The 27,449-nt window shown below is 38.2% G+C and overlaps 1 protein-coding gene across 1 annotated transcript in view; it reads left to right on the top strand.

Annotated features, from left to right (window-relative positions):
- The first annotated feature begins 7,436 nt into the window (after window positions 1–7,436).
- LOC126236463 (PAT complex subunit CCDC47) overlaps window positions 7,437–27,449 on the top strand; it is a 73,737-nt gene continuing 53,724 nt past the window's right edge. The window contains 2 exon segments of the mRNA XM_049945782.1: window positions 7,437–7,455; window positions 23,279–23,536. Coding sequence (XP_049801739.1) covers window positions 23,285–23,536 — 252 coding nt within the window. The 5' untranslated portion in view covers window positions 7,437–7,455; window positions 23,279–23,284.

The following is a 27,449-nucleotide window of genomic DNA, read 5'->3' as shown; positions in this document are numbered from 1 at the left end:
ATTGCTCATCAGTGTGGGATCCGTGCATTGTGAATGCCCCTACAGCATATTTTACACAGAGTGTGGAAAACCAGATCATGAGCTCCAGTATGCATACATAGCGGCCATACCTAGCTCATGCAGCCTAGAAATTCTGCCAGACACTCGTTTTTGCGTCATTGACAACTAAGATCATATTCCAAGACACGTCTATCAACATTTGGAGTAATTTACTTAGGTGGTGGGATAGGCGTGTTCTAGCACATAAAAGGCACAACTATTTACAAAGTCGACATTTATTGATAAGACTGGTTACAAGACACTATTTGCAGATGGAGGCCAAATATCACAGATCATTTTTCATCACAGGACAACACTAAGTCACTGTACATGCTATGCTTCAGATGTGACCACTGAAATCATTGGACACATCCTGTCACATAAGCGAACACTGACATCACTATACACAATCCTTGCTTGAGCCATCACTGAGACCACTGGACATATCCCATTACACAAGTGACTCCTGACATTATAACACTATTATTCAATCAGTCATCTAATTTATAATTTTTTTTTACTTTAAAAGTTGTCATGATATAACTGTGATAAAAGACTATTTGGAAAGTGTGATGTTGAAGGGTTTTGGTAATGTATATTTGTAACTTATGTAAAAAATATATGAAATGTACAATTTGCTAAATAATATTTTGTCATGGATTGATGCAATGAAAATGTTCATGTATGTAATTTTATATACTTATGCAAGTTGTCATTTCTATACAATGGTACACACTTAGGGACAATGTGTAGGATATGTGTTTAATAAATAATTGTTGTGTACTAACTTTTAAAGTGCAAGTAAAAGTACTGCATAATTTACATAGCAGAAGTGCTGAAGCGAAATTTTGCTTCACTACTGAAATAGATAAAATTCCTTCAGTTATAAATGAAATTCAGTAAAGTACAAAGAGTTATAAGAAGAAAATTGCTTATGTGCCTCAGTAACACTGAAATAGGGATGCATAAAAATATTGAATGACAATATAGAGTGACCAAACCCTACCTTTTGCTTTTGACAGATCATTTATTAGCAGAAAGGCGTAGTCAAAGTTACTTAGTAAATTTAAATGTGTGTATTATGCTAGTAGAATATTCAAGTATTTAATTTGTTGGTTATACAAAATGAAAACATATAAGTCCTCTCTGGCCATTTTTTTTAGTACATAGTGGTGATTAAAAATTCGTGGCCTTTCTAGGTCAGAACTATATATGTATATGGGTTTAGTAGCTAAAAGATTCCTGTGTATTTCTCATAACCATATTGTGAAAAGTTATATTTATTTGTGAATTTATGTTAGGGAATAGCAGGATCATAGGCCAAATTTACTTCTTCTGCTTTTCTGAAACTTATCCATCTCTTTGCATAGATAGGCTGGCGACCTTAAATCCACTAGAAAAACCACTTAATGAACTTGGTATGGAAAGGTCCTAGATTCAGTATTATTCTATTTTTACTGATAGTCTAATTTCCACATCCTTTAATCACACATTCACACTCAAATCTTGTAAAAGGGCTAACATTCTACGACAGTTGTAGAAAGTATGCATGTTTATGTTGTGTATACCTGACTATTGTAGGGGTGGCAGTAGCCAAATTTTCATGAACAAAGAAAGGTTGTGTGCCATGCCAGTGGATTCCAAATGGACACGTGCAGTATGCAAACAAAGTGCATTCAGGAAGATTGGAATGCCAGAGGCATCACTGTAGATCAAGCTAGTGGCTGAGGCATTGAGGTTTTGTGATGTCATTGCTCAATTATATCATTCCTGACTGGAAGATATGCAGTGGTGGGGTGATTATGAGTGCCACAGACTTGGGTATGCTCATTGAACAACTGGGATCCAAATCGTCTGCTGGTATCCATGGTCATAGGGACTGGGGAGCCAAAATCAGCAATACATATACTCACAGATGCTCGCCCCACAGTTTTGGCTGAGATGTCAGAAATTGATGACACCTCTGGTCAGCATGCAAAATGGCTGATGATTGTTAAAAGATACCATTGAGTGTCAAAGATGGGAAGAGGACAGACAATATCAACATGGATGTGACTAAACCTTCTTGTGGCGTCAGGAAAATCATCAAGAAGGAGCATGAACATGTCAGCCAACCTTTCTATGTGGCACAACAGTAGACCCTGGTGCAACAGTCTCAACAGATGCCAGGCCATACGTAGCAATGGGTAACAAGCCTGGTAGTGGCTTTAACACCAGTTTGTCTCAGGTTGTGGATGCTGTCAAAGGTCTGACAGTGGAAAGCGGTAGTGGTTGTGCTTCTCTGTAGAGGTATCACAGAACAATTTTGCGTCTGCGTTGGGGATAGAGACGTGTTTCAGTCTGAAGGCAGTTGTTGGATCTTGGTGATAAGCACACAACTCTTTATCAGCCTCTTGTGTCACAGCAAGTGCAGGAAAATCTGTGCAACTTCTCCTGTTGGCAACTCATGACAAACAGGCAGCAACAATGTTGTCCATTCATGAGACAGGCCAAATATCTGTGCTGAACTGTGAGATACACTGAGCTTATAAAACTCATGGGATAACGATGTGCACGTACACAGATAAAGGTAGTTTCTCGTATATATGGTATGAAAGGGCAGTGCTGTCATTTTCATGCAAGCGATTCATGTTTCTGATTCAGGTTTCTGACGTGATTATGGCTACACGATGGGAATTAACCTGGAATGGTAGTTGGAGCTAGATGCATGGAACATTCAACTTCGGAAATCGTTAGGGAATTCAGTATTACAAGATCCACAGCATCAAGAGTGTGCTGAGATTACCAACTTTCAAGCATTACCTCTCATGTTCGACAACGCATTTGCCAGTAGCCATCACTTAACGGCCGAGAGCAGCGCCATTTGTGTAGAGTTGTCAGTGATAACAGACAAGCTATACTGCGTGAAATAACCATAGAAATCAATGTGAGATGTGCGACAAACGTACCCGTTAGGACACTGCTGCGAAATTTGGTATTAATGGGCTATGGTAGCAGAAGATCGGCGCAAGTGCCTTTGCTGATAGCATGACACTGCCTGCACTGCCTCTCCTGGACTCATGTCCCCATCAGTTGGACTCTAGACGATTGGAAACTGTGGCATACTCAGACAAGTCCCGATTTCAGATGGTAAGAGCTGATGGTCGGCTTTGAGTGTGGCACAAAAAGCCATGGACCCAAGTTCTCAACAAGGTACTGTGCAAGCTGGTGGTGGCTCCACAATGGTATGGGCTCTTTTTACATAGTATGGACTGGATCCTCTGGTCCAACTGAAGCAATCATTGACTGGAAATGGTTATGTTCACCTGCTTGAGGCCATTTGCAACCATTTATGGATTTCATGTTCCCAAGCAACAATGGATTTTTTTTGGCTTGAAGAACATTCTGGACCTTTCAAGCGAATGATTTGGCTACCCAGATCGCACGACATTAATCCCAAATGGAACATAATCTAAAGGTCAGTTCCTGCACAAAATCATGCACCAGTAACAATTTCGCGATTATGGACAGCTGTAGAAGCAACATGGCTTAATATTTCTGCAGGGAACTTCCAACAACGTCTTGAGTCGATACCACGTCGAGTTGCTGCACTATGTGGGGCAAAAGGAGGTCCGACACGATGTTAGGAAGTATCCCACGTCTTTTGTCACTTCAATGAATATTTAAATTGGCAGAACTGGCGTTGTGATCACTGATGTTTGTCTGACGGAAAGCATAAATGAGAAATTTGTAGTCAATAAGTATCATGAAGTTCTTACGCTCCAGTGATGGACAAAAGTAGTGAACTGTCTCATAGATGGCAAGGAACTCCCTCTCACAGATGCTTCATTTGTGCTGTGAAAGTGTAAGCTTCTTTGAAAAGAAAGCCAGTGGTTGTCAAAGGTCACTGAGGTGTTTCTGCTAGGCTACATCTAAGCCATGATGGCTGGCGTAGATCACTAGTGCCAGCTGGGTGCTGTGCTGAGTTAGCCAGAAGTGTGGCGTTGGCAAGGCTGTTCTTTGCAGTGGTATAAGCAGCGTTCATTTTGTCTGTCCAAGAAGCAGGATTGTTACGCTTTGTATTAAGACCAGCAAGGGGGTCTGTTAGTTTCTCTTGAATAGAGACTGTACCAGAGAAATGATGCCAGTAGAAGTTAAGCACTCCAAGAGACCAGCAGAGTTTTTGGAAGGTTTGTGGGTGCTGAATTTCCTGAATACCATGAGCCTGTCAGGGGAGGGGGATGATGCTCTCTGCACAAATTGGTGGCCCAGGATTGTCACCTGGGAGGCACCATAGATGCATTTGGTGGGAGTGATGCTAGCCCCAAAATCGTTGAACTGTTGAAACATTACTGTCAGATGATCATGGAGTTCCTGCAGTGAGGAAGAGAATACCCATATGTCGTTGAAGTAGGCGAAAGTAAAGGGCAGGTCATGCAACACACTGTCAAAGAATTGCAGCCATTTCTCAGCAGCATTCCAGAGGTCAAACGTTATATAAAACGATTCAAAGAGGCCAAAGGGCGTGATGATGTCAGTCTGCATGATATTTTCTGTGGCAACTGGTATCCGTATGAAAGCTTTTGTACAGCTTGCTGAACAATGAAGGGTCTGACTGAGATCTTGGGAGTTTGGGAACCATATATCTGTCTGGCACAATAGTCGCCAAAGACATGTACTCAAATAATCATTACATCACATATCCAAATTGGATATCTACTCATCTGAAGCCTTGTCTCAACAAGTTCTGAAGCAATTTCTCACAAAATATTGAACAATATTGATAATAAATATAGTTCTATCTTTCAGTTTCTGTCAAAAGCTGTAGTAAGGAAATAATCTGTGACCTGTAGGTCCCTGTACAAACTACTGCACATCAGAATTTGTGCTTCTGAATCTGATGACAGTCGCTTCATTGTCTGGAGAGGTGTAGACTGTCACTAGATCGTGACTCCTGTTAAGGAATTTAGTTACTTAAAATACGAAAATACAAAGATATTTAAAAGTGAAAACGTGTAATTGATGTTGTTAAAACAGACGGTCTTGATATTATGTAACGATTTTCAACATAAATGTTGTGATGTTGTTGTTATGTTGTGTGTTTATGATAGTACTTCTGTGTAGGTCGATTTAAGGACAATATCTGGAGTCAGGATAACTACATCTAGTTAATACTTTCGATGGAATGAGGTGATGAGACTTTGAAGAGTATTTTGAAAGTGGGTTGTAGTCAGGATGTGATGTTGGTGATTATGGGTTGAGGAAGGGTATTTGTCAGGTAAGGATTGCGAGAGTTGGGGTGAAGCATCAGGATCTGACTGCAGTTTTGTGAAGATTTGGTGCAGTGGGAGTGGACATACTGCACCTGATATGTCCTGAGTGGTACAAAACAAGAATATATATGCAGGAGACAGTAAAATGTGTGTGGTTCTGTGATTAAGTGGTTATTGCATTCAGGTGAAATGTGGAATGGGTGACCAGTGTGATTTGCTGGAGATTAAGGGATTACTCAAACTGATGAGTATTTTCAGGAACAGTCGTGATAAGACTGGGATGTAGGGAATTATTTTGACAGAGTGAAAATTTAACATGGTAAATAGGCACTGTCATTTCAGATTATGTGGGAGAGGTTTTTATCTTCAACTTCTAGAAATATGTGAAGAGTAAAAGGTTACAGGTATTACTTTATGGAAGGGCATTGTCTTAGAAGGGTATTGGATTTTCAGTGAGGACAGCTAGGTGAGCTTTTATATTTCTGCCTTTGATGGTAAATGTAGATAAGAAATTTTAGGAGAAATATACATTGGTTTGAAATTGACAATATTCTTTGTATGGTGCCAAATGACGGTACAATTAACAATAGTCGACAAGCATTCTGGCAGAGAATGGGGAACAAGAGTAGTGGATATGGAGGAATTTTCGATCTAGGAACCAGGACTGGAGTTAAGTTCCTAATCAACCTCCTGTGGTCTCAGACTCTGTCCCATAGAAAACAGCTGTGAAGGTTGACAGATAACTTGGAAGCCAGGGTTTATTTGTGATTTGGGGATGGGGGGGGGGGAGGCTGTATGGTGCAATGATCCTTAGGGCCAAGGTTATGGATGGGAGTTTTTGTACCAACACAGAGCAGAACGCAGGAATTGAAGAGTGATCAGGTATTGATCATAGACTCTTTACATAGTATGAGTTGAATAATGAATGGAAAGAAGATCAGAGTATAACGTCCCATTGATAGTGCAGCCATTACATAAGCTCTGATTGAGAAAGGGTAGGGAAGGAACTTTGCGACTGCCTTTCAACAGTACCATTAAAAAATTTCCTTGAGGGCTTGAGGGAAATCTAGGAAAATCTAAATTTGGATGTCTGGACAGTTATTTAAGGTGCTGTCCTCCAAAACTGTATGATGCTGGATTTATGTTTTCTATTCTGGAGCATAGCGTCCTGGGAATAAAGAATGTATGGTCAGCACAGCACAGGTATGTGTTGAAGAAGATGTTTAAAAAGTGATGAAGGTCATATCCATTGGTTCAGTGTTGGCAGTTTCATGTGGGATTTCCTTGGCTTCTTGGAAGGACGAAGTATCAGTACCCTGTATTTTCTCTGAGTTTTTTGTTTTGACAAGGAAACTGTGGAATTTCGTTTGACACTGAATTTATCATACCTGGAATGTACTTCAGTTGATGCAGATAAAAATGATATGACTATTGCAGGTGCATATGAGGTTGAAGGGATGATGCTGCTGATGTTGAAACTTGTAGGTTACTGTTGCAGATGGTGTTGTTACTGGGTGGTGCTACTGAACTGGAAGTGACAATGACCAAGGAGCTGATGTAATGGCAGCTGCAACAGGACAAGTAAATGAATTCAGTTGTGGTGGATAAGGTGGTAGATGTGTGTAAGGTGACATAAAGACTAGAAGTCATTTAGCGGTGGAGTATGCAGGAAATATGGGCCAACGAAGGGGGATGGGGGGGGGGATGAAGTTATGGGTGTCGGTAGGAATAGAACAGAAGTGGGTGTAAATGACTGGATGTTGTAGTTGTGGTATTGTCCATGGCTGATTTTTTCGGTGAATGTTCGGAAGAAGGCAGCAACAGAGACAGAGTAGACAGCTCGAAATGAGGAGCAGGGGGCAGGAATGGTAAACGGCGACTGGGAAGAGACCAACCGTTACGACAGCGATAACAGTAAGTATGATCCTGGCAGTGTAGGTGCTTTGAAGAAACATGATGTTGATGAAGGTGACGATTGCAGGGAACGCGGAAAACTTTTCTGGCGATGACAGCCTAAATGTGGGTTAGTGGGAGCAAGGAAACTTTACCTTGCTATGAACTTTCACGGGTGTACCTTACCTTGCCTTTCTAGAGTATAAGTCGATGAGGTGTCCCAGTACTCGGATGACGGCTGCCTAGTCAGCAGTGTAATTACGTATGAAAGGTGATTTTATACATTTGTATTGACAACTTTTTTTAAATAGTTTGTCTGTTACCTAAATTATTAAAATAAAATTTTTTAAGGTTGAGTTTGAAAGCAAAGTATGATGGCATTTTCAGCTGTCTATTAACTTTATTTTTCCAAACTATTACATGTGCCAGTAAAAGCACGAAGCGAATGCATTGCTCGGTCAATATCTTTGTAGGTTTATTACTCTCTCAAAGATCATCAGTATAAGTGTATCACATATTTCCCCTTCAAATTGTTTGTAGCAAATTAGGTTGCATGTAGTGGTCAGGTGATTCAGTGTTTACATACCATGTGAATTGTTTTATCGGCCCAAACTTTTTATGTTCAGACTTAAAAATTGTTATAGGAAATTCGGTCTGCCGCTTAACGTATGATTGATGTGCTCCTACCGCGACACAAATGGAATTAGGTCTTAAGAACTTGTAGGTTTTCATAATCCGCAGGAAATAAGTCATCGGATTGAACGAGTGTAGTTTTTGCAGTTGGAGTTCGCAACCTCACAAAATTTAGAAGGTAAATGGCAATGTGTAACCTTCTCATAACCTCGTTAAAAAACCGGTGATATCGGTATTGTGTAGTTATAGATCTACACAACCTTTGTTATGAAAACACATTTCCTTTAAACAAACTTTGTGTTATTGTTGTTGTCTTCAGTCCAGAGACTGGTTTGATGCAGCTGTCCATGCTACTCTATCCTGTGCAAGTCTCTTCATCTCCTACTGCAACCTACAGCCTTCTGAATCTGCTTAGTGTATTCACCTCTTGGTCTCCCTCTACAATTTTTACCCTCCACGCTTCCCTCCAGGGCTAAATTGGTGATCCCTTGATTCGTCAGAACGTGCCCTACCAACCGATCTCTTCTTCCAGGGTAAGTTGTGTCACAAGTTCCTCTTTCCCCCAGTTCTATTCAGTACCTCCTCATTAGGTACGTGATCTACCCATCTAATCAGCATTTTTCTGTAGTACCACGTTTCGAAACCGTGTATTCTCTTCTTGTTTAAACTATTTATCGTCTATCTTTCACTCCCATACATGGCTACACTCCATACAAATATTTTCACGCAGGGCTTCCTGTCACTTAAATCTGTACTTGATATTAGCAAATTTCTCTTCTTGAAAAACGCTTGCGCTATGGTTGCAGGTTCGAATCCTGCCTCGGGCATGGATGTGTGTGATGTCCTTACGTTAGTTAGGTTTTAAGTAGTTCTAAGTTCTAGGGGACTGATGACCACATATGTTAAGTCCCATAGTGATCAGAGCCATTTGAACCATTTTTTGAAAAACGCTTGCCCTGCCATAGCTGGTCTACATTTTATATCCTCCCTACTTCAACAGTCATCAGTTATTTAGCTTCCTAAACAGCAAAACTCATTTACTACTTTAAATGTCTCATTTCCTAATCTAATTTCCCCAGGATCACCTTATTTAATTCGACTACATTCCATTATCCTCGTTTTGCTTTTGTTGATGTTCATCTTATATCCTCCTTTGAAGATACTGCCCATTCCTTTCATCTGCTCTTCCAGGTCTCTGCTGTGTCTGACAGAATTACAATGTCGTTTGAAAACATCAAAGTTTTTATTTCTTCTCCATGGATTTAAATTCCTATTCCAAATTTTTCTTTTGTTTCCATTACTGCTTACTCAGTATACAGTTGGATAACATTAGGGATAGGCTACAACCCTGTCTCACTCCCCTCTAACCACTGCTTCTTTTTCGTGCCCCTCGACTCTTATAACTGTCATCTGGTTTCTGTACAAATTGTAATAGCGTTTCGCTCCCTGTATTTTACCCCTGCCACATTCAGAATTTGAAGGAGAATATTCCAGTCAATATTGTCAAAATCTTTTTCTAAGTCTGCAAATGCTAGAAACATAAGTTTGACTCTCCTTAACCTATCTTATCTAAGTCATAGGACCAGTATTGCCTTGGGTGTTCCACATTTCTACGGAAGCCAAACTTATCTTCCCTGAGGTTGGCTTCTACCAGTTTTTCCATTTGTCTGTAAAGATTTCCTGTTATGATTTTGCAAACGTAACTTATTAAACTGATAGTTCAGTGATTTTCACACCTGTCAATACCTGCTTTCTTTGGGATTGGAATTATTACATTCTTCTTGAAATGTGAGGGTATTTTGCCTGTCTCATACATCTTGCTCAGGGTAGTTCCATGAGTAACAGAATGACACTCAGTGATTGTTTCTGCACTTAAAGCATAGAAAAGACCAAAAACCATGATAAAAGACAAAAAAATTTAATATTGTATTTTATACAAAACCAAAGGAACACAATTTATTTAATTTAATAGTTTAAGTTTTTTCATATAAAGAGACTTACGTAAAAGAAAATTTCTGGTAGTGGAATGAAATAATTCAGACATGCATATTTTTATCATTTATAATGCAACAATTCAACATGTCCATTCCCTATAAAAATTCACGAAAATTATATTGTGAAGAGGATAAAGGAAAACGAAATGCCATAGAAGATAAATGCACGAAACTAATATTTTACTAACACAATAAAAAAAATCGCTGTTAACGGAATGACAGCCAATAATAATGGAATTACACTTTCACTTGAAAATTACAAGTTTTATTCTGCACTGCTGAATGGGTAGGGAAAATGGTATTTATTACTCTGGTCTATAGTAGGTGCAGCTAGTTTCTCTACAATTTGGTCTTTTTCTACCCAACATTTATATTCCTTTGCGGGAAGTGTAAATATATTTCCATTTGCATCATCCTTTCTAAGAAAAGAATTTTCGTAACTATCTTCAATGTAAATCACCTGCCCCACAAAAAAATTTGATATGATTCTTCCAGCATACGAAACCAGAGCAAAATCACCTTGATGCAAGGCCGTATCATTAATCAGGCCTTGTGAATTTTCTTTGGCTGAAGATCGCTTTTTGAAATTGTGCACAAACCTCTGGGGAGTTATCAAGTAATGCTGGTACTCAGTAATATATGGAATGATAGGTTTAACAGCCCCCCCCCTCTCCCTCCCATGAACCATGGACCTTGCCGTTGGTGGGGAGGCTTGCGTGCCTCAGTGATACAGATGGCCGTATCGTAGGTGCAACCACAACGGAGAGGTATCTGTTGAGAGGCCAGACAAACATGTGGTTCCTGAAGAGGGGCAGCAGCCTTTTCAGTAGTTGCAGGGGCAACAGTCTGGATGATTCACTGATCTGGCCATGTAACACGAACCAAAACGGCCTTGCTGTGCTGGTACTGCGAACGGCTGAAAGCAAGGGGAAACTACAGCCGTAATTTTTCCCGAGGGCATGCAGTTTTACTGTATGGTTAAATGATGATGGCGTCCTCTTGGGTAAAATATTCTGGAGATAAAATAGTCCCCCATTCGGATCTCCGGGCGGGGACTACTCAAGAGGACGTCATTATCAGGAGAAAGAAAACTGGCGTTCTGCGGATTGGAGAGCAGAATGTCAGATCCCTTAATCGGGGAGGTAGGTTAGAAAATTTAAAAAGGGAAATGGATAGGTTAAAGTTAGATATAGTGGGAATTAGTGAAGATCTATGGCAGGAGGAACAAGACTTCTGGTCAGGTGAATACAGGGTTATAAATACAAAATCAAATAGGGGTAATGTAGGAGTAGGTTCAATAATGAATAGGAAAATAGGAATGCGGGTAAGCTACTACAAACAGTTAGTGAACACATTATTGTGGCCAAGACAGACACGAAGTCCACGCCTACTACAGTAGTACAAGTTTATATGCCAACTAGCTCTGCAGATGATGAAGAAATTGATTAAATGTATGATGAGATAAAAGAAATTATTCAGGTAGTGAAGGGAGACGAAAATTTAGTAGTCATGGGTGACTGGAATTCGAGAGTAGTAAAAGGGAGAGAAGGAAACATAGTAGGTGAATATGGATTGGGGGTAAGAAATGAAAGAGGAAGCCGTCTGGTAGAATTTTGCACAGAGCATAACTTAATCATAGCTAACACTTGGTTCAAGAATCATAAAAGAAGGTTGTATACATGGAAGAATCCTGGAGATACTAGAAGGTATCAGATAGATTATATAATGGTAAGACAGAGATTTAGGAAACAGATTTTAAATTGTAAGACATTTCCAGGGGCAGATGTGGATCCTGACCACAGTCTATTGGTTATGAACTGCAGATTGAAACTGAAGAAACTGCAAAAAGGTGGGAATTTAAGGAGATGGGACCTGGATAAACTGAAAGAACCAGAGGTTGTACAGAGTTGCAGGGAGAGCATAAGGGAACAATTGACAGGAATGGGGGAAAGAAATACAGTAGAAGACGAATGGGTAGCTCTGAGGGATGAAGTAGTGAAGGCAGCAGAGGATCAAGTAAGGAAAAAGACGAGGGCTAGTAGAAACCCTTGGGTAACAGAAGAAATATTGAATTTAATTGATGAAAGGAGAAAATATAAAAATGCAGTGAATGAAGCAGGCAAAAAGGAATACAAAAGTCTCAAAAATGAGATCGACAGGAAGTGCAAAATGGCTAAGCAGGGATGGCTAGAGGACAAATGTAAGGATGTAGAAGCTTATCTCACTAGGGGTAAGATAGATATTGCCTACAGGAAAATTAGAGAGACCTTTGGAGAAAAGAGAACCACTTGTATGAATATCAAGAGCTCAGATGGAAACCCAGTTCTAAGCAAAGAAGGGAAAGCAGAAAGGGGGAACAAGTATATAGAGGGTCTATACAAGGGCAATGTACTTGAGGGCAATATTATGGAAATGGAAGAGGATGTAGATGAAATGGGAGATATGATACTGCGTGAAGAGTTTAACAGAGCACTAAAAGACCTGAGTCGAAACAAGGCCCCGGGAGTAGACAACATTCCATTGGAACTACTGACAGCCTTGGTAGACCCAGTCCTGACCTCTGTGGGATGATCAGTTTGGATTCTGTAGAAATGTAGGAACATGTGAGGCAATACTGACCCTACGACTTATCTTAGAAAATAGATTAAGGAAAGGCAAACCTACGTTTCTAGCGTTTGTAGACTTAGAGAAGGCTTTTGACAATGTTGACTGGAATACTCTCTTTCAAATTCTGAAGATGGCAGGGGTAAAATATAGGGAGCGAAATGCTATTTACAATTTGTACAGAAACCAGATGGCATTTATAAGAGTCGAGGGGCATGAAAGGGAAGCAGTGGTTGGGAAGGGAGTGAGACAGGGTTGTAGCCTCTCCCCAATGTTATTCAATCTGTATATTGAGCAAGCAGTGAAGGAAACAAAAGAAAAATTTGGAGTAGGAATTAAACTCCACGGAGAACAAATAAAAACTATGAGGTTCGTCAATGACATTGTAATTGTTTGTCAGAGACAGCAAAGGACTTGGAAGAGCAGTTGAACGGAATGGACAGTGTCTTGAAAGGAGGATATAAGATTATCATCAACAAAAGCAAAACAAGGTAATGGAATGTAGTCGAATTAAGTCGGGTGATGCTGAGGGAATTAGATTAGGAAATGAGACACTTAAAGTAGTAAAGGAGTTTTGCTATTTGGGGAGCAAAATAATTTACGATGGTCGAAGTAGAGAGGATATAAAATGTAGACTGGCAATGGCAAGGAAAGTGTTTCTAAAGAAGAGAAATTTGTTAACATCGAGTATAGATTTAAGTGTCAGGAAGTCATTTCTGAAAGTATTTGTATGGAGCGTAGCCATGTATGGAAGTGAAACATGGACGATAACTAGTTTGGACAAGAAGAGAATAGAAGCTTTCGAAATGTGGTGCTACAGAAGAATGCTGAAGATTGGATGGGTAGATCACATAACTAATGAGGAGGTTTTGAATGGAACTTGACAAGAAGAAGTGACCGGTTGGTAGGACCTGTTCTGAGGCATCAAGGGATCACAAATTTAGCATTGGAGGGCAGTGTGGAGGGCAAAAATCGTAGAGGGAGACCAAGAGATGAATACACTAAGCAGATTCAGAAGGATGTAGGTTGCAGTAAGTACTGGGCGATGAAGAAGCTTGCACAGGATGGAGTAGCATGCAGAGCTGCATCAAACCAGTCTCAGGACTGAAGACCACAACAACAACAACAGGTTTAACAGCAAGGATGGTTTTGGTCAGCTCTACTGAAGTTATTCCTATCCATGTTTGATCTAATTCCTCCTTATTCTCTGCAATTTGCAGGGCAGAGATATAAAAATGTTTATGCCACAACATCTTTCACATGCAATTTTTGCAAAGTCCTCAGCACCAGATAGTATGTGTTTGCCAGTTTTGCAGACATTCCAGACTGCAAGCTTTACAGTTCCATCAATCCATGTGACGTGGCAAATAAGTTCCATGAAATATTTATTCCGTAGTGTTCACTTAAAAATGTCAAGTTGGCAAACAGGAAACACTGCTTAAATTGACTGGCTGCACCATCACTCAAGAATGTGACAGATTCTACCTCTGGGTTCGTGGACATAATGTGCTCTACAACCTTACTTAGGAAAGCATGCAATGAATATTTATTGTTATAAAGTTCATCACTAACAACAGCACAAGAATATGCATCATTTTGTGAGTCCCAAACATGTGCTGTAATCAAAGTGATTTGTGGTTTTGACCAATGAGCACTCTGGACTTTATTCTACAGGTGAACAGTATAATTTTCTGCAAAATCTACTTGCACTGAGGTGTTGTTCTTGTTAGCAGAATTATTTTTGCTTTCAAAAAGTTTTGATTGTTGTCTTTTATTAAATGTATGTTGTGAAAATTGGGGTAGCATGTTTAAAAGAGCATCAAGACTCTGACCAACAGTACCATGAAACTTTTTCAGAGTGATTCGCAGGTTCATTTCACAGGTTCACTGTTTGTCATCGGGTCCATTTGATCAGCTTCTTCATTAAGTTCTCAGCCAAAGAATACTTTTCTTTCAAAGATACATTTGCACACTTTTCACAGTTTGACATCATGCAAACTTCTTCCTCTTGATTGCAAGCTATTGTGCTAATGAAGGCAGAAAAAATGGTTTTCACTTGTGGAACAACCTCATTTATAACTTTCAAAAGTAGCTTTACGTTCTCATGGTAATAGCAGAGATACACGTTGTGCGGTGTATCTTGTAAGGTGCACAGAAACTTGGTCTTGATTTGCAGAGCTTGGACAATTTTATGGACATGTCAGGGAATTCCTCTTGATATATAGCATGGGCTTCTTTCAAGGTTATGATCACATACCTATTCTGGACTTTGGTTTTTCCACTTTCCTTATCCTTCATTATCACATAATCTTTCATCCTAGGAGTTTGGCATTAAATATCATCTCAAACATAAAAAGTATCAACAGCTTCTTCTGTGCCTGGATTTAGGCAGCTAATTCCAAGACAACTTTCTTGCACCTTCTTGAACATCTAGGTAAACAAGTTTCTACATGTTTAACTGCTTTCGTTAATGAAGTGGGAGATTTATATGGACTGTTGGGGTAGGTGACGTAAGCATCACTATCGCTGCCTTCACTGCTGGGCTCTAACTTTATTTCTGAATTTTCTTTGATGAAGTTTCTCTTTTTCTCGTTATTTCTTAAGTTGAGCAACAGTTAAACTTCACTGTTTCATCCTTTTCCTTTACCTGTCTTTCCCCTTAATCTCATCACTTAACGCTGTTTCCGGTATTCTCTCATTTCCTCACCTGATGTGAGGAGCATGATAACAACTGCAAAAATGAAATATCTTGTATTCTGGAAACAGTGTAATTGCTAGAAATAAGCTAATATCTATTTTCAATAAAAAAAAATCTGTTCAACACACTATATTAAAATGTCTCTGTTATTTAGGCATAATATGTAGTGACCTTTAAAGATAACTGCTAGTACATAGGAAGTCAGTAACTTCTTTTACTATAGACAATATTGAGCCTTCCTTATAATTTGGCATTGTTATTGCTTCCCAGAGAAAACATAGGTTATAGAAGAATAAATACTGTTTATCAAAATAATTAACTCCATTCTATATGTAGTATGCAGCCATTTAGTCATTTCATTGTAATCTTTACTAAGGAAGCTTATTAACTCACCTATCAGCGTTTACTCTTCAGACTCACTGAATGTAAGTTTCTTCACTCTGAAAAGAACATTGTTGGTTTGTAGAACTTCCCCATTTTCCCTCCAATTTTTACTAATAGTATATCCAACATACGAAATTGCAGTATAGCCAACATACAAATTTATTTGACATACAACTTCTTAAGGAATGTCAGTTATAAAATTATTGTCATTCCGTTACCGCAAGTGTGTCATTCCATTACCACTATAAAATATTGTCTATAATGAACATTCTTTTTCTCTGCTGTGATACTTTTATCTGTCTCATAAATCTGTATTTGCATGCCTATTTTCAGGAGTCTATAAAACTGTATTGACCCTGAAAAACAAATTTCAGGCTTTTTTCAGTAATGGAATGACAGGAGATAACAATAAAAAATAAACCAACTTGGGGACTGTACTAATTAAATAAAATCAATATAAGCTATCGAAATGGGCTGCCCTTAGATACTTGTAAAGTTTTTCCGATATATTCTGTTAATAAATTGCTTTACAGTGCATCATTGTAGTACTTTTGAAAACTAATTTCTTAGAGGGACTAGAAGCTGAAATTTAAGACAAGCTGTAAAGCCATTTGTCCAGTTTCAGTATTTCTTAACCTGAATATGAAGCTTCAAATTAAAAAAATAGTGTTTCAGCTAACAGAACTGATAATCAGATTTGTAATAAAAATATTTTTAATTTTAAAGGTTTGTGTCCATGTTCTCATGTAACAGCCCCTCTCCAGATGGAAGTGTTTTGTCATGGGTGTTCTCCCAAGGCTGTCAGCAGTTCTGATGGAATGTTGTCTACTCCCAAGGCCTTGTTTCGACTTAGGTCTTTCAGTGCTCTGTCAAATTCTTCACACAATATCATATCTCCCTTTTCATCTTCATCTACGTCCTCTTCCATATCTATAATATTGCCCTCAAGTACAATACATTGCCCTTGTACAGACCCTCTATAACTCCTTCCACCATTCTGCTTTCCCTTCTTTGCTTAGGACTGGTTTTCCATCGGAACTCTTGATATTCATACATGTGGTTTTCTTTCCTCCATAGGTCTTTTTAATTTTCCTGTAGGCAGTATCTAATCTTACCCCTAGTGATATGCCTCTACGACCTTACATTTGTCCTCTAGCCATCCATGCTTAGCCATTTTGCAGTTCCTGTTGATCTCATTTTTGAGACATTTGTATTCCTTTTTGCCTGCTTTGTTTACTGCATTTTTATATTTTCTCAATTCATCAATTAAATTCAGCATCTCTTCTGTTACCCAAGGATTTCTACTAGCCCTCGTCTTTTTACCTACTTGATCCTCTGCTGCTTTCCCTATTTCATCTCTCAAAGCTATCCATTTTTCTTCCACTGTATCTCTTTCCCCTGTTCTTGTCAATCGTTCCCTAATGCTCTTTCTGAAACACTCTACAGCCTCTGGTTCTTTCAGTTAATCTAGGTCCTATTTCCTTAAATTCATACCTTTTTGCAGTTTTTTTAGTTTTACTCTACAGTTCATAACAAATAAATTGTGGCCGGAGTCCACATCTGCCCCTGGAAATGTCTTACAATTTAAAATCTGGTTCTTAAATCTGTCTTACCATTACATAATCTATCTGAAACCTTCCAGTGTCTCCAGGCCTCTTCTACGTATGCAATCTTCTTTCATGATTCTTACACCAAGTGTTAGCTATTATTAAGTTATGCTCTGTGCAAAATTCTACCAGGCAGCTTCCTCTTTCATTTCTCACCCCCAGTCCATATTCATTCACTCACTCCTTTTCCTACTGTTGAATTCCAGTCCAGTCTCCCTTAACTATCTGAATAAGTGCTTTTATCGCATCATACATTTCTTCAATCTCTTCATCATCTGCAGAGCTAGTTCGTGTATAAACTTGTACTGCTGTGGTAGGCATGGGCTTCATGTCTATCTTGGCTACAATAATGCGTTCACTATGCTGTTCGTAGTAGCTTATCTGCGTTCCTATTATTTTATTCATTATTAAACCTACTTCTGCATTACGCTTATTGGATTTTGTATTTATAACCCTATAGTCACCTGACCAAAGGTCTTGTTCCTCCTGCCACCAAACTTCACTAATTCCCACTATATCTAACTTTAACTATCCATGTCCCTTTTTAACTTTTCTAACGTACTTGCCTGAATGAGGACTCTGACATTCCACACTCCAATCTGTAGAACGCCAATTTTGTTTCTGCTGTTAATGATGTCTTCCTAAGTAGTCCCCGCCCAGAGATCTGAATGGGGGACCATTTTGCCTGTAGAATATTTTATCCAAGAGGTTGCCATCATCATATGACCATGCAGAAGAGCTGCATTTCATCGGGAAGAATTATGGCTGTAGTGTCCCCTTGCTTTCAACCGTTTGCAGTTCCAGCACAGCTCAGCCATTTCGGTTGATGTTACGAGGTCAGATCAGTCAATCATCCAGACCGTTGCCCTGAAACTACTGAAAAGGCTGCTACTGGTCTTCAGGAGCCACACTTTTGTGTGGCCTCTCAATACCCGTCCATTGCGGGTGCACCTACAGTACGGCTATCTGTATCGCTGAGGCATGCAAGCCTCCCCACCAATGGCAAGGTCCATGGTTCAGGTGGGGAGGGGGGGGGGATAATCTTTAAAGGTGATGAAGTCTTTTGTATTCTACATCTTACGATCGCACTGTATGTCGTAAGGGGAGGTATGTTGAATTGTATATTTTTTTGTTTATGTACGAGGAGTGTTTAACTGTCTGGTTTTGAAGAAGTGTATTGTGCTAAGGCATCTGAGGATGCCACATGACCTATGTGGTTCACTATGTGGTTTCCAAGAATGGTATTTTACAAAGTCATCCAAGGATGTCACATGACTGTACTCAGAAGTTTGTGTCTAGTATCTCGCAAGTACATTTTATAGCCATATAGGTCTAGAGCTTCAGCTATTTGATATGCTGGGTACACTTTGGGAGGAGAGATGCAGTTGAGAGCTGCTGTAGCTATGTCAGAAGTGTTCATATAGCTCAGTGGTACTGTATTACCTCAAAAAGTACATATCTACATTTCAGATTACAGGTAGTAGGCCCACACTGCTTTAATATATCAGGATGCCCCATGTATCGCTTGTTTCTGTTGAGATCAGTTACGTATGCATATTTAATATAAAATTTTGAATGTGGTACTTAGATTAATTGTGTTGCTTAAAGGTTGGTAGCCCATGATTTTCCACAAAATCTATTAATACTCCCTTTGAGAGCACCAATCCAACTTTGCCTTGTGACTCAGGGCATCTTTGTTTTCATTATTTAATTATCACAAAAATCCTCATATCTCCTTTCACATCAGTAAATATGACTATGCCGTGTCTAAACTGTTACACTTAAAATTGGAAACTGATCTTTTGGATCTTAGTACAGCCACACCATTTTGTGTTTTTCATTGTTTCCACAACTTGTTGGAAATGAATCTAATGTGATTCATTGAACAAGGTAATGCCAAATTGTTTCCTTTGTCCACTTATTCTGGTGGTTTTGTGTACCCTAGTAATTCCCAACCCATATCTCTGTATTTAGCTCTCCCCGGTTTTTGAATGGGTTTTACATTAGAAGTCCTTACCTCTCTGCTGTGAGTCAAAGCTGCTAATACATGCCAATTGTTAAACTTTCTTTTTCAGGTGTGCTGGAAGCTTATTTAATTCAAACCTCTATTTAGTGTGCCGAAAAGACTTCAGGTCTTAAGTCTTATGTTTATTTCTTTTCCTGCCCTTACAGTTGTCACCTCGAGTTCCCCTCAAAATACAAAAACCCATGTTGTAGGACATCAAAGTTAACAAGTGGTAGTAATAAGTTATTCCATTCATTGTCTAATTTTAACAAAAATGGCGGTAAACAGACTGTCAGTTTGTTCAGATATGTTCCACTAATACACATTCTTTTTTTTCAGTTTGAGAATGTGGTAATTTGTGTTTAACTATTGAGATCAGTCTTTGTGTTAAGGAATTATCATACCTGACTCTTCTTAGTTCAGTAGTTAGTTAGTTTCATGTTCCATAGGTCATTTTGCAGGATAGAATAAGTCATTTTGCATTCACACCGTAAATTAATTTGCACATATGGTTACATTCTGAACAATGAAGTTTTTTCCCAAAAAAGGGAAAGAAGGTGTGCAGATGTTGTGGGTTAGTAAGTCCTGCCCACCACCTTTTACACATTACAGTGTTGGAAATTGTTCTGTGGAATAGGAGTTGTGAAGGAGAAACTTTCTGTTTGTTTTCAAATTTTACTTTGCAGTCTTTCAGACATTTTATATCACTTGGTAAGTGATCAAAAATTTTTGTTGCAGCATTGTGTACCCCTTTTTGTGCTAAAAACAACCTGAATGCAGAGTAATGAATGTCAGTTTTCTTTCTGGTATTGTAATTATGTACATCATTATTCCTTTTGAGTTGTAGTGGATTATTTACAACAAACACTGTAAGGGTCTAAATATGCTGTGAAGCAGTAGTCAGAATGCCCAACTCCTTAAACAGGTCTCTACAAGATGCCCATGGATGAGCACCACGCATTATCCTTACAACGTGTTTTTGTGCAATGAGGACTTCCTTTCTTAAAGATGAATTACACCAGAACATTATTCCATATAACATTACTGAATGAAAAATGTGCAAAGTATGTCAACTTACTGATCTGTCTCTCCCCAAGATTTGCAATGATTGTAAGTGCAAATTTAGTGAAACTAAGTTGTTTCAGGAGTTCCAAAATGTCCTTTTTACCAATTGTAAAATCCCATTATGAACAACTAAGAATTTTGAAGTTTCCATTCTATTTAATATTTCCTTGCCCTGTGTTATAACATTGATGTAGTGTCCCTAGATGTGCAGAACTGAACATGTTGTGTCTTTTTAAAATTGAGGATGAGACCATTCAGTCAGTACTTTTAAGAACTTCATTTACAATTTCTTCTGTTCTTCAGTTTCTGTATGTATGCTTGGATTGATTAAATACTTACATCATCAGCAAAAAGAACTAATTCTGCTTGTTTTATATTAGACAGCAGATCGTATGCACATATGAGGAACAATAATGGACTACGATTGGGCCTTGTGGATCCCCATACATGATTTCTCTCCAGTAAGAATTATGTCCCTGGCCTACATTGGTTGAATTACTGAGTACAACTTTCTGCATTCTTTTGGTTAGGTATTACATTATCCATTGTTTGGCTATACCCATCAACCCCATAATACTTTAATTTACCTTGGAGAATACTATAATTCACACATTCAAAGGCCTTAGATAGGTTGCAGAAAATACCAAATTTTATTATTTAATGCTTGGAAATCTGGTGAGTGAACATGTAAATTGCATTTCAGTAGAGCAACACTTCTGAAAGCAATACTATGATTTACTCAGGATATTATTGTTTATAAGGTGAAATACTATTCTGGAATTCATCATCTTCTCAAAAGTTTTGGAAAATGTCAGCAGTGAAACAGGCTGGTAGTTATTGATATTTCTCTATCACTTTTCTTCTAATAAAGTCTAATATTAGCTGTACCATCAATGCATACTACACACACACAGAAAGTTGACACTGTGCACGGTGGCTGATTGGAGCGACCGTAACGGCATTTCCTATTTACAGTCGCTCCCATCAGCCACAGCGCTGAGTGTCAACTTTGTTTGTGCGAATATTATGTTCTTCAGTATACTAAGATGCTGAAATTGCTCTTTAATTTAAACTTGCGTACCTCCTCTTTTCTGAAATAAATTCTTGTACCTGCATCACTGATTTCATGCCAGAATAATATGTTTCTTTTGAGCTGTGCACCTGTTTTTCACTGTGCTTCTCACTAGTCTGTGATCACTTACAAATTCTAAGGTGGCCTAGGACTATGATGCCATTCATAAAGTTAGTTTAAATTTTAGTTTGATTCTGTCTTTTCCAGAATCCATTTTATATTTGTTTTCTTCTGAAAGAATGTGTTTAGAACAAATGTATTATCATTCTTGTCAGTTTCTGCTGACATACGATATTTGCCATACCTTAAAGTTTCCCACTGAAGACTTGCTCTTTAATTTTGTCACATATTTGCATTTAATTTGTAACCACCTATTATTTTGTACTGAAATTTCCTGCCTGTTGGTTTCTGTAACTCTTTGTGATGGTCTTGCACCTTTACTTCAGAATGTGGATATGTTAAGGCAAAGACTTGAATAGTTTCTATGTATTAAAAATCTTTCATTTCTTTACCAAACAAGGCTTGATATTGTGTTGGCAAATTCCTTCAATATCTATAAACTCTTTTTAACTTTCTTATTCACAATAAAGTGTATTCCTGAGTTTCTTGTTTGCTTTGTTTCTTGGGTATAGAATGCATGTCCTGATTTTAATTGTTTTACTTATTTCTAATAATCCTACTAGGCCTATATCCCAATTGATATTAGTTAATTCCAATTTTTTCTTGACTGGCCTTTGTATCATCCTAAGATTCTCTAAATATAGTAGAAGCTGTTTGTGTCTGTCAATCTTTATGTGACTCAAGAAGCTTTTTGATCAAATGGTTTACAGGCATTGTCTCACTGTGCTGTATGCAGTGTTGGTTCATAATCAGACCATTGGTATTTCTTCCCCACAAAGATATCCCTCAGCTTGAGTAAATTATGTTTACTATCAATTACACAATGTTAATGATCTAGCGGACAATATTAATAGTAACTTTTCACAGACGATTCAGTTATCTACAGTGAAATACATTCTGAATGAAGCTATACAAATATTCTATAAGATTTTAAAGTTATGCAGTGATTGTCAGCTTGCTTGAAATGTCCAAAAATGTAAAATTATACCGTCCCAAAAAAAAAAAAAAAAAAAAAAATATATATATATATATATATATATATATATATATATATATATATATATATATATATATATTTTAGCCTATGAATACAATATTAGTGCATCACAGTTGGAATCTGTAAACTCATACAAATGCCTGGGTGTAACATTTAGTAGGGACACTAAGTGTAATGATCACATATGTTCAGTCATGGGTGAAGCAGGTAGCATACTGTGGTTTATTGGTAGAATACTAGGGAAATGCAGTCCAGCTACAAAGGAAATTACTTAAAAATCACTCATGTGAGGCATCCTAGAATACTGCTCTAGTCTGTGGGACCCATACCAAGTAGGACTGGCAAGGGGTATTGAATGTATACAGAGGAGGGCAGCGAGGGTGTCACAGGTTTGTTTGACAAGCGGTAGAGTGTCCCTGAGATGTTGAAAGAACTGAACATCTAAGAAAGCGTACTAACAAAATTTCAAGAACTGGCTTTAAATGATGACTCTAGGAACATACTACAACACCCTACACATTGCTCCCATAGAGATTATAGGGGTAAGATTAATTACAAAAAGCTCAGAGGAATTTAAATAATCATTCTTCCCACACTGCATATGTGTATGGAATAGGGGAAAATGCACTAATAACTTTTACAGTGGGATGTATCCAATTGCCGTGCACTTCACAGCGGTTTGCAGAGTATAGACGTACCGTAGGTGAATGGGAATTTGTGGATTTGACATTGGAATCTGTTGTGGTATGCTCACTGCGAAATAATAGATATTTCCACCCAGTTTCTGGAAGATGCTTGTTTTGAGTGTTATTTAATGGTAGGCTATACTCATATAAGTAAACTCCATATCATTAATTGTGTTATATATTATTATTTAACATAATGCCAATGATCACTTTTTTCTGAATGTTGCAGTGAATAATGAAGCCATATGTAATTATAATTCACGTATTTCTTATTGCGACTCACATGTGGGTAGCTGCACATCTCAGAGATGAAGTTGAAGATAATGAGTTTGCAGAATTTGAAGATTTTGAAGAAGATGAGGAAGAAATTCCACTGAAGGACTCACAAGAAACCAATCAGGTGCCCAAATCCAAAGTACCTCCAGATCATCCAGAAATTGAAGAAGAGGAGGAGGAGGAAGAAGAAGAAGATGAAGCAGTAGTGGAAGTAAGTAAAACTTGACTTGGCATGCTTGTTGGTTGATTTTAGTTTTTTTGTGACACCATTAGACCTGACAATAACCTGGCTTTTTTTTTAAAAAAAAAGAGTTGTGGAATGTTTCTCTTCTTTTGTATCACATGGGAAATATATTATCCACATATTACTTGTTTGCAATTAAATGTCGAGTAAAGTAATAGTCAAACAATAAAGGCACGTATTACGACACAGCTTTCGTTTGTTAAATTTCATGAGGGCTATTCAATAAAGAGTGATGATGGTAAACACCTCCCATGAAAGCATTTCTCTCAGATTAAGGAATAGGAAAAAGTTACATTGGTCCAAATCCGAAGTATAGAGAGGGTGAGGAGTGCAATTCACATTGATTTTTGTAAGACTTTTAGTAATAATATTTGCAATATGTGGCCACATGTTTTCATGGTGCAGCATCCACCTGTTTCACAGATATGTGGTCTTTTGCACTTGATACGAACTTCCAAACTTTTCAGAACAATCCTGTAGTATTGCTCATTTTATGGTTTGTGCAGGTAGAACATAGTGATAAACCATTCCATGAATATCAAAAAATGACTATAACTTCCCAGCAGAAGCAGTCCTGTTTTGCTTTTTTGTAAGTTGGTGATGGAGATTCCCATGCTGAGCTTTGCTGTTTGCTCTCAGGATTAAAATGAGGTAGCCATGTTCCATCAGCAGAGATTACCTTTGAAAGAAACTCTGGATTTTCCTCTAACATACCTTCAGCTGCATGCAGACCTACAAGTGAATGTCCTTTCGTTTGGGAATTAGCAGTCTTGGAACCCACCAATGACAAACATGTTTTAGGTGTAAATTATCTTTGCCAACTTGTGGGTGCATACTGTTGAATTTTCTATGCTCCAGAATGTGTTAGTAAGATTATTCATCGATCCTCTCGCACAGTAACACCTGCAGTGTTGTTTTATTCCGTAAGAGCAGTGACTGGAACACTGGGTCCAACTTCCTATGAAATTGGTTGTCTCCCGTCTTTAAACATTTTAAACCATCTTTGAGCTGTGCTCTAGGGAAGAACAGATTCTCCATAGGCCTCCTGCAACACTGCATAGACCTCAGCTGAAGCTTAGTTGAGACAAAAGCAGAGTTTCAAAGTCGCATATTGTTCATCACACCTTGCCACCATGGTTGCAATATGTCTCAATTTACGTGCCTCTCACAGGTGTGAACCAGGAGTGCCAACAATGAAACTAATATAGCATGTTCTGTATGCATTAAGCAAACAAAATATCATAAGATTAAATTCTAGCATGAGAAATTATGACAATAAAAATGTTATGACCATTCTTTAGTGAACAGCTGTTGTACATTTGTTATGTAGTAATACAATTGTGACACACATGTATCTGTCAAAAGAGTGATAGAAATGGCAGTGTGGGCTGTGTTGCTCAGTTTCTCTGACTTTCTTTGTAAGATGAAGTCCAGATAAAACCTCTTTGCTTTAATGGAGGTCCATTCCAAACTTTACTGCATGCCTTGGAACACAAACTGCACTAGGCCTATAAACTTAATTACAGTGTGGGTAACAGGTGGCTGGCACTACTGTTGTTTTGTCTCCCTGATTAAATCAAATGTTGAAAAATTATGATAGAGTGAATAATCTTATCAATATTTTAGGATCATTTGGAATAATTTAATGTTAGATTGCAGTTATGAAATCACTATGAAGCCACTGTTTTGTTTATTGTGATCAGTCACAAACTGAGTGAGATGACAGTGATTAGAACACTGGACTCTCATTTAGGAAGAAAGCTGTTCAAATCCCCATATAATTATTGTTATTTAGGTTTTTCATAGTTTCCCTAACTTGCCTAAGCCAAATGCTGGAATGGTTCCTTTGAAATTCTGTAGTTTTTCTTCCTCCTGTTGAAGCTAATGTATTCTCTAATTGACAGGACATTGAAGTGTAATCTTCATTCTTCATTCAACTTTTTCATCTGGTTTGATGCAGTGCTTCAACTACACCCATCTTCTGGTAATTTTTTCAGTTTGGAGCTCTCCCACACCCAATGTCCTTCCATCATGTTTTACATATATAAGTTCTTCCTAGCTCTGTATTATTTTCTCTTAACTATTTCTTTCATTGTCAAGTTTACAGTTATTGGATGTGTTTCAGCATGTCTCACGAATTTGTCCCTTCATCTGGCAATGGCTTTTCTTTTGACTGTTCACTTCTTTTCTAAATTCTGTACTAAGATGTAAGTTTAACTCTTTCTTACTGATATGCAGAAAGGCTGCTTTGTCTCTGAACAGAAGAATTAGCATCTGTTACCTTTGATCTTTAATTCCTCTCTTAATAGTAAAGGAAACCATACATGAGCAATGTGTTTGTCTGAGGGTAATTAAGTGAATGTAAGGCAGCTCAGAAGGTAACTATTGCAGATGTTGCTTTACTTTCTGTGATCTGGAGCCCCGAACACTCAAACAATTGGTAGGATGGGAGCACATAATTTGTTCTTTGGTGCAGTCCCCAGAAAAGTAACCACAACACAGTTTTGTGCCCAAGATGGGTCTTGCTAAAGTACAGTTACGGACACTGATACCAGGTAGCTACTCTAAGCAGCAGATACAGAAATACATATCCACTTCCACATGCTATTTGATTTCAAAAGCTCGTAAAATAAAGAATGAGAAAGGTATGTGGGCATGCCCAGATTCATACTGTGGGCATCTGTTGCAAGATGATATGCTTACTGTTGCTCTGCAATATTACCCAAATGATGACAAAAATTGCAGCAGCGAGGTCCTAACCGGGCTGATGTTATCTCTGTTAGTGAAAATGGTAAAAAAGTTAAAAAGATGTATGACAAGATCAATAAGAGAAACGTATCTCCTAATGAAAAAAAGAGAACCCGAATTTAAAAATTGGTCTCACAAAATTCTCCTCCTTACGACCAAAATGGGTAGAATGCCAGTCAGTGAAGGAAGTATGCGCATGTATTTACTGCTCTAATTTGAAACTTGTTTGCTTTGCCATAAGCAGTGTCACGAGAAAGATGTACACAGATGGACACTATGCTTTTGTGTATATGTCTAGAGATACAAGATAAATGTTGGTTGCAGGAGGGTGCAATGTGTCGTGATACTGAAGTGATGACTGTTGAAGCATTACACCTTCAGGATACTGACAATAACATAATATATGCGTAGTGGGAGGGAGGAGAGTTGTTGAAGAAGACAGTAGAGCCAGACAAGTTTGATACAGAGGTTAGGCATTGGGTCATAAAAGGAATAGCTCACCATCATATCCAGACGATTCAGAGACAGGCCATAGCAAAAGTAAAATCAGCCACATCCCAGAATACTGCCACATTAGTACCTCATTTCAACTTTGCTGAGAACTTGTCTGTTGCTTTACAGAACGAAATTCAAAGTTATCGCTGGCACACATCACAAGTATCAATATTCACATGTGTTGCTCACTTCCTGGGAGCATCACAATGTTTTGCTATTGTCAGTGATGATCTCAGTCATGCCAGTGCACATGCATGTCACGCTGGCAGCATGATAATTGATGACATAGCATCAAAGGCCATGCATTTCATATACATTTGTATGTCACTGACGGTGCAGCATCTCATTTTAAAAACTGCTTCCAGCTTTATGAGCTTGGTCAGGAATTAAGACAAAAAAAGTGATATTTTCAGCAAAAGGTCATGGAAAAGGTGCATGTGATGGGGTAGGAGGTATGCGTAAACATCTTGCAACAATATTTAATCTCCAGCTTGAAGCTGTTGATACTATAAGAGATGCTACTAGATTTGTATACACCATATTGACATTAGTAACAAACATGAAACTCTTAATTATAAATGACGTAAATCAAGGGATTTCCATTTTTTTTAAAAAAAAAGGTAATTATTTTGTTTCA

This window comes from Schistocerca nitens, chromosome 2 (assembly GCF_023898315.1).
Source record: "Schistocerca nitens isolate TAMUIC-IGC-003100 chromosome 2, iqSchNite1.1, whole genome shotgun sequence".
NCBI classification, from domain to species: Eukaryota; Metazoa; Arthropoda; class Insecta; order Orthoptera; family Acrididae; genus Schistocerca; species Schistocerca nitens.
Note: the sequence above shows the minus strand (reverse complement) of the source record. Positions and strands in the feature narration are given on the sequence as shown.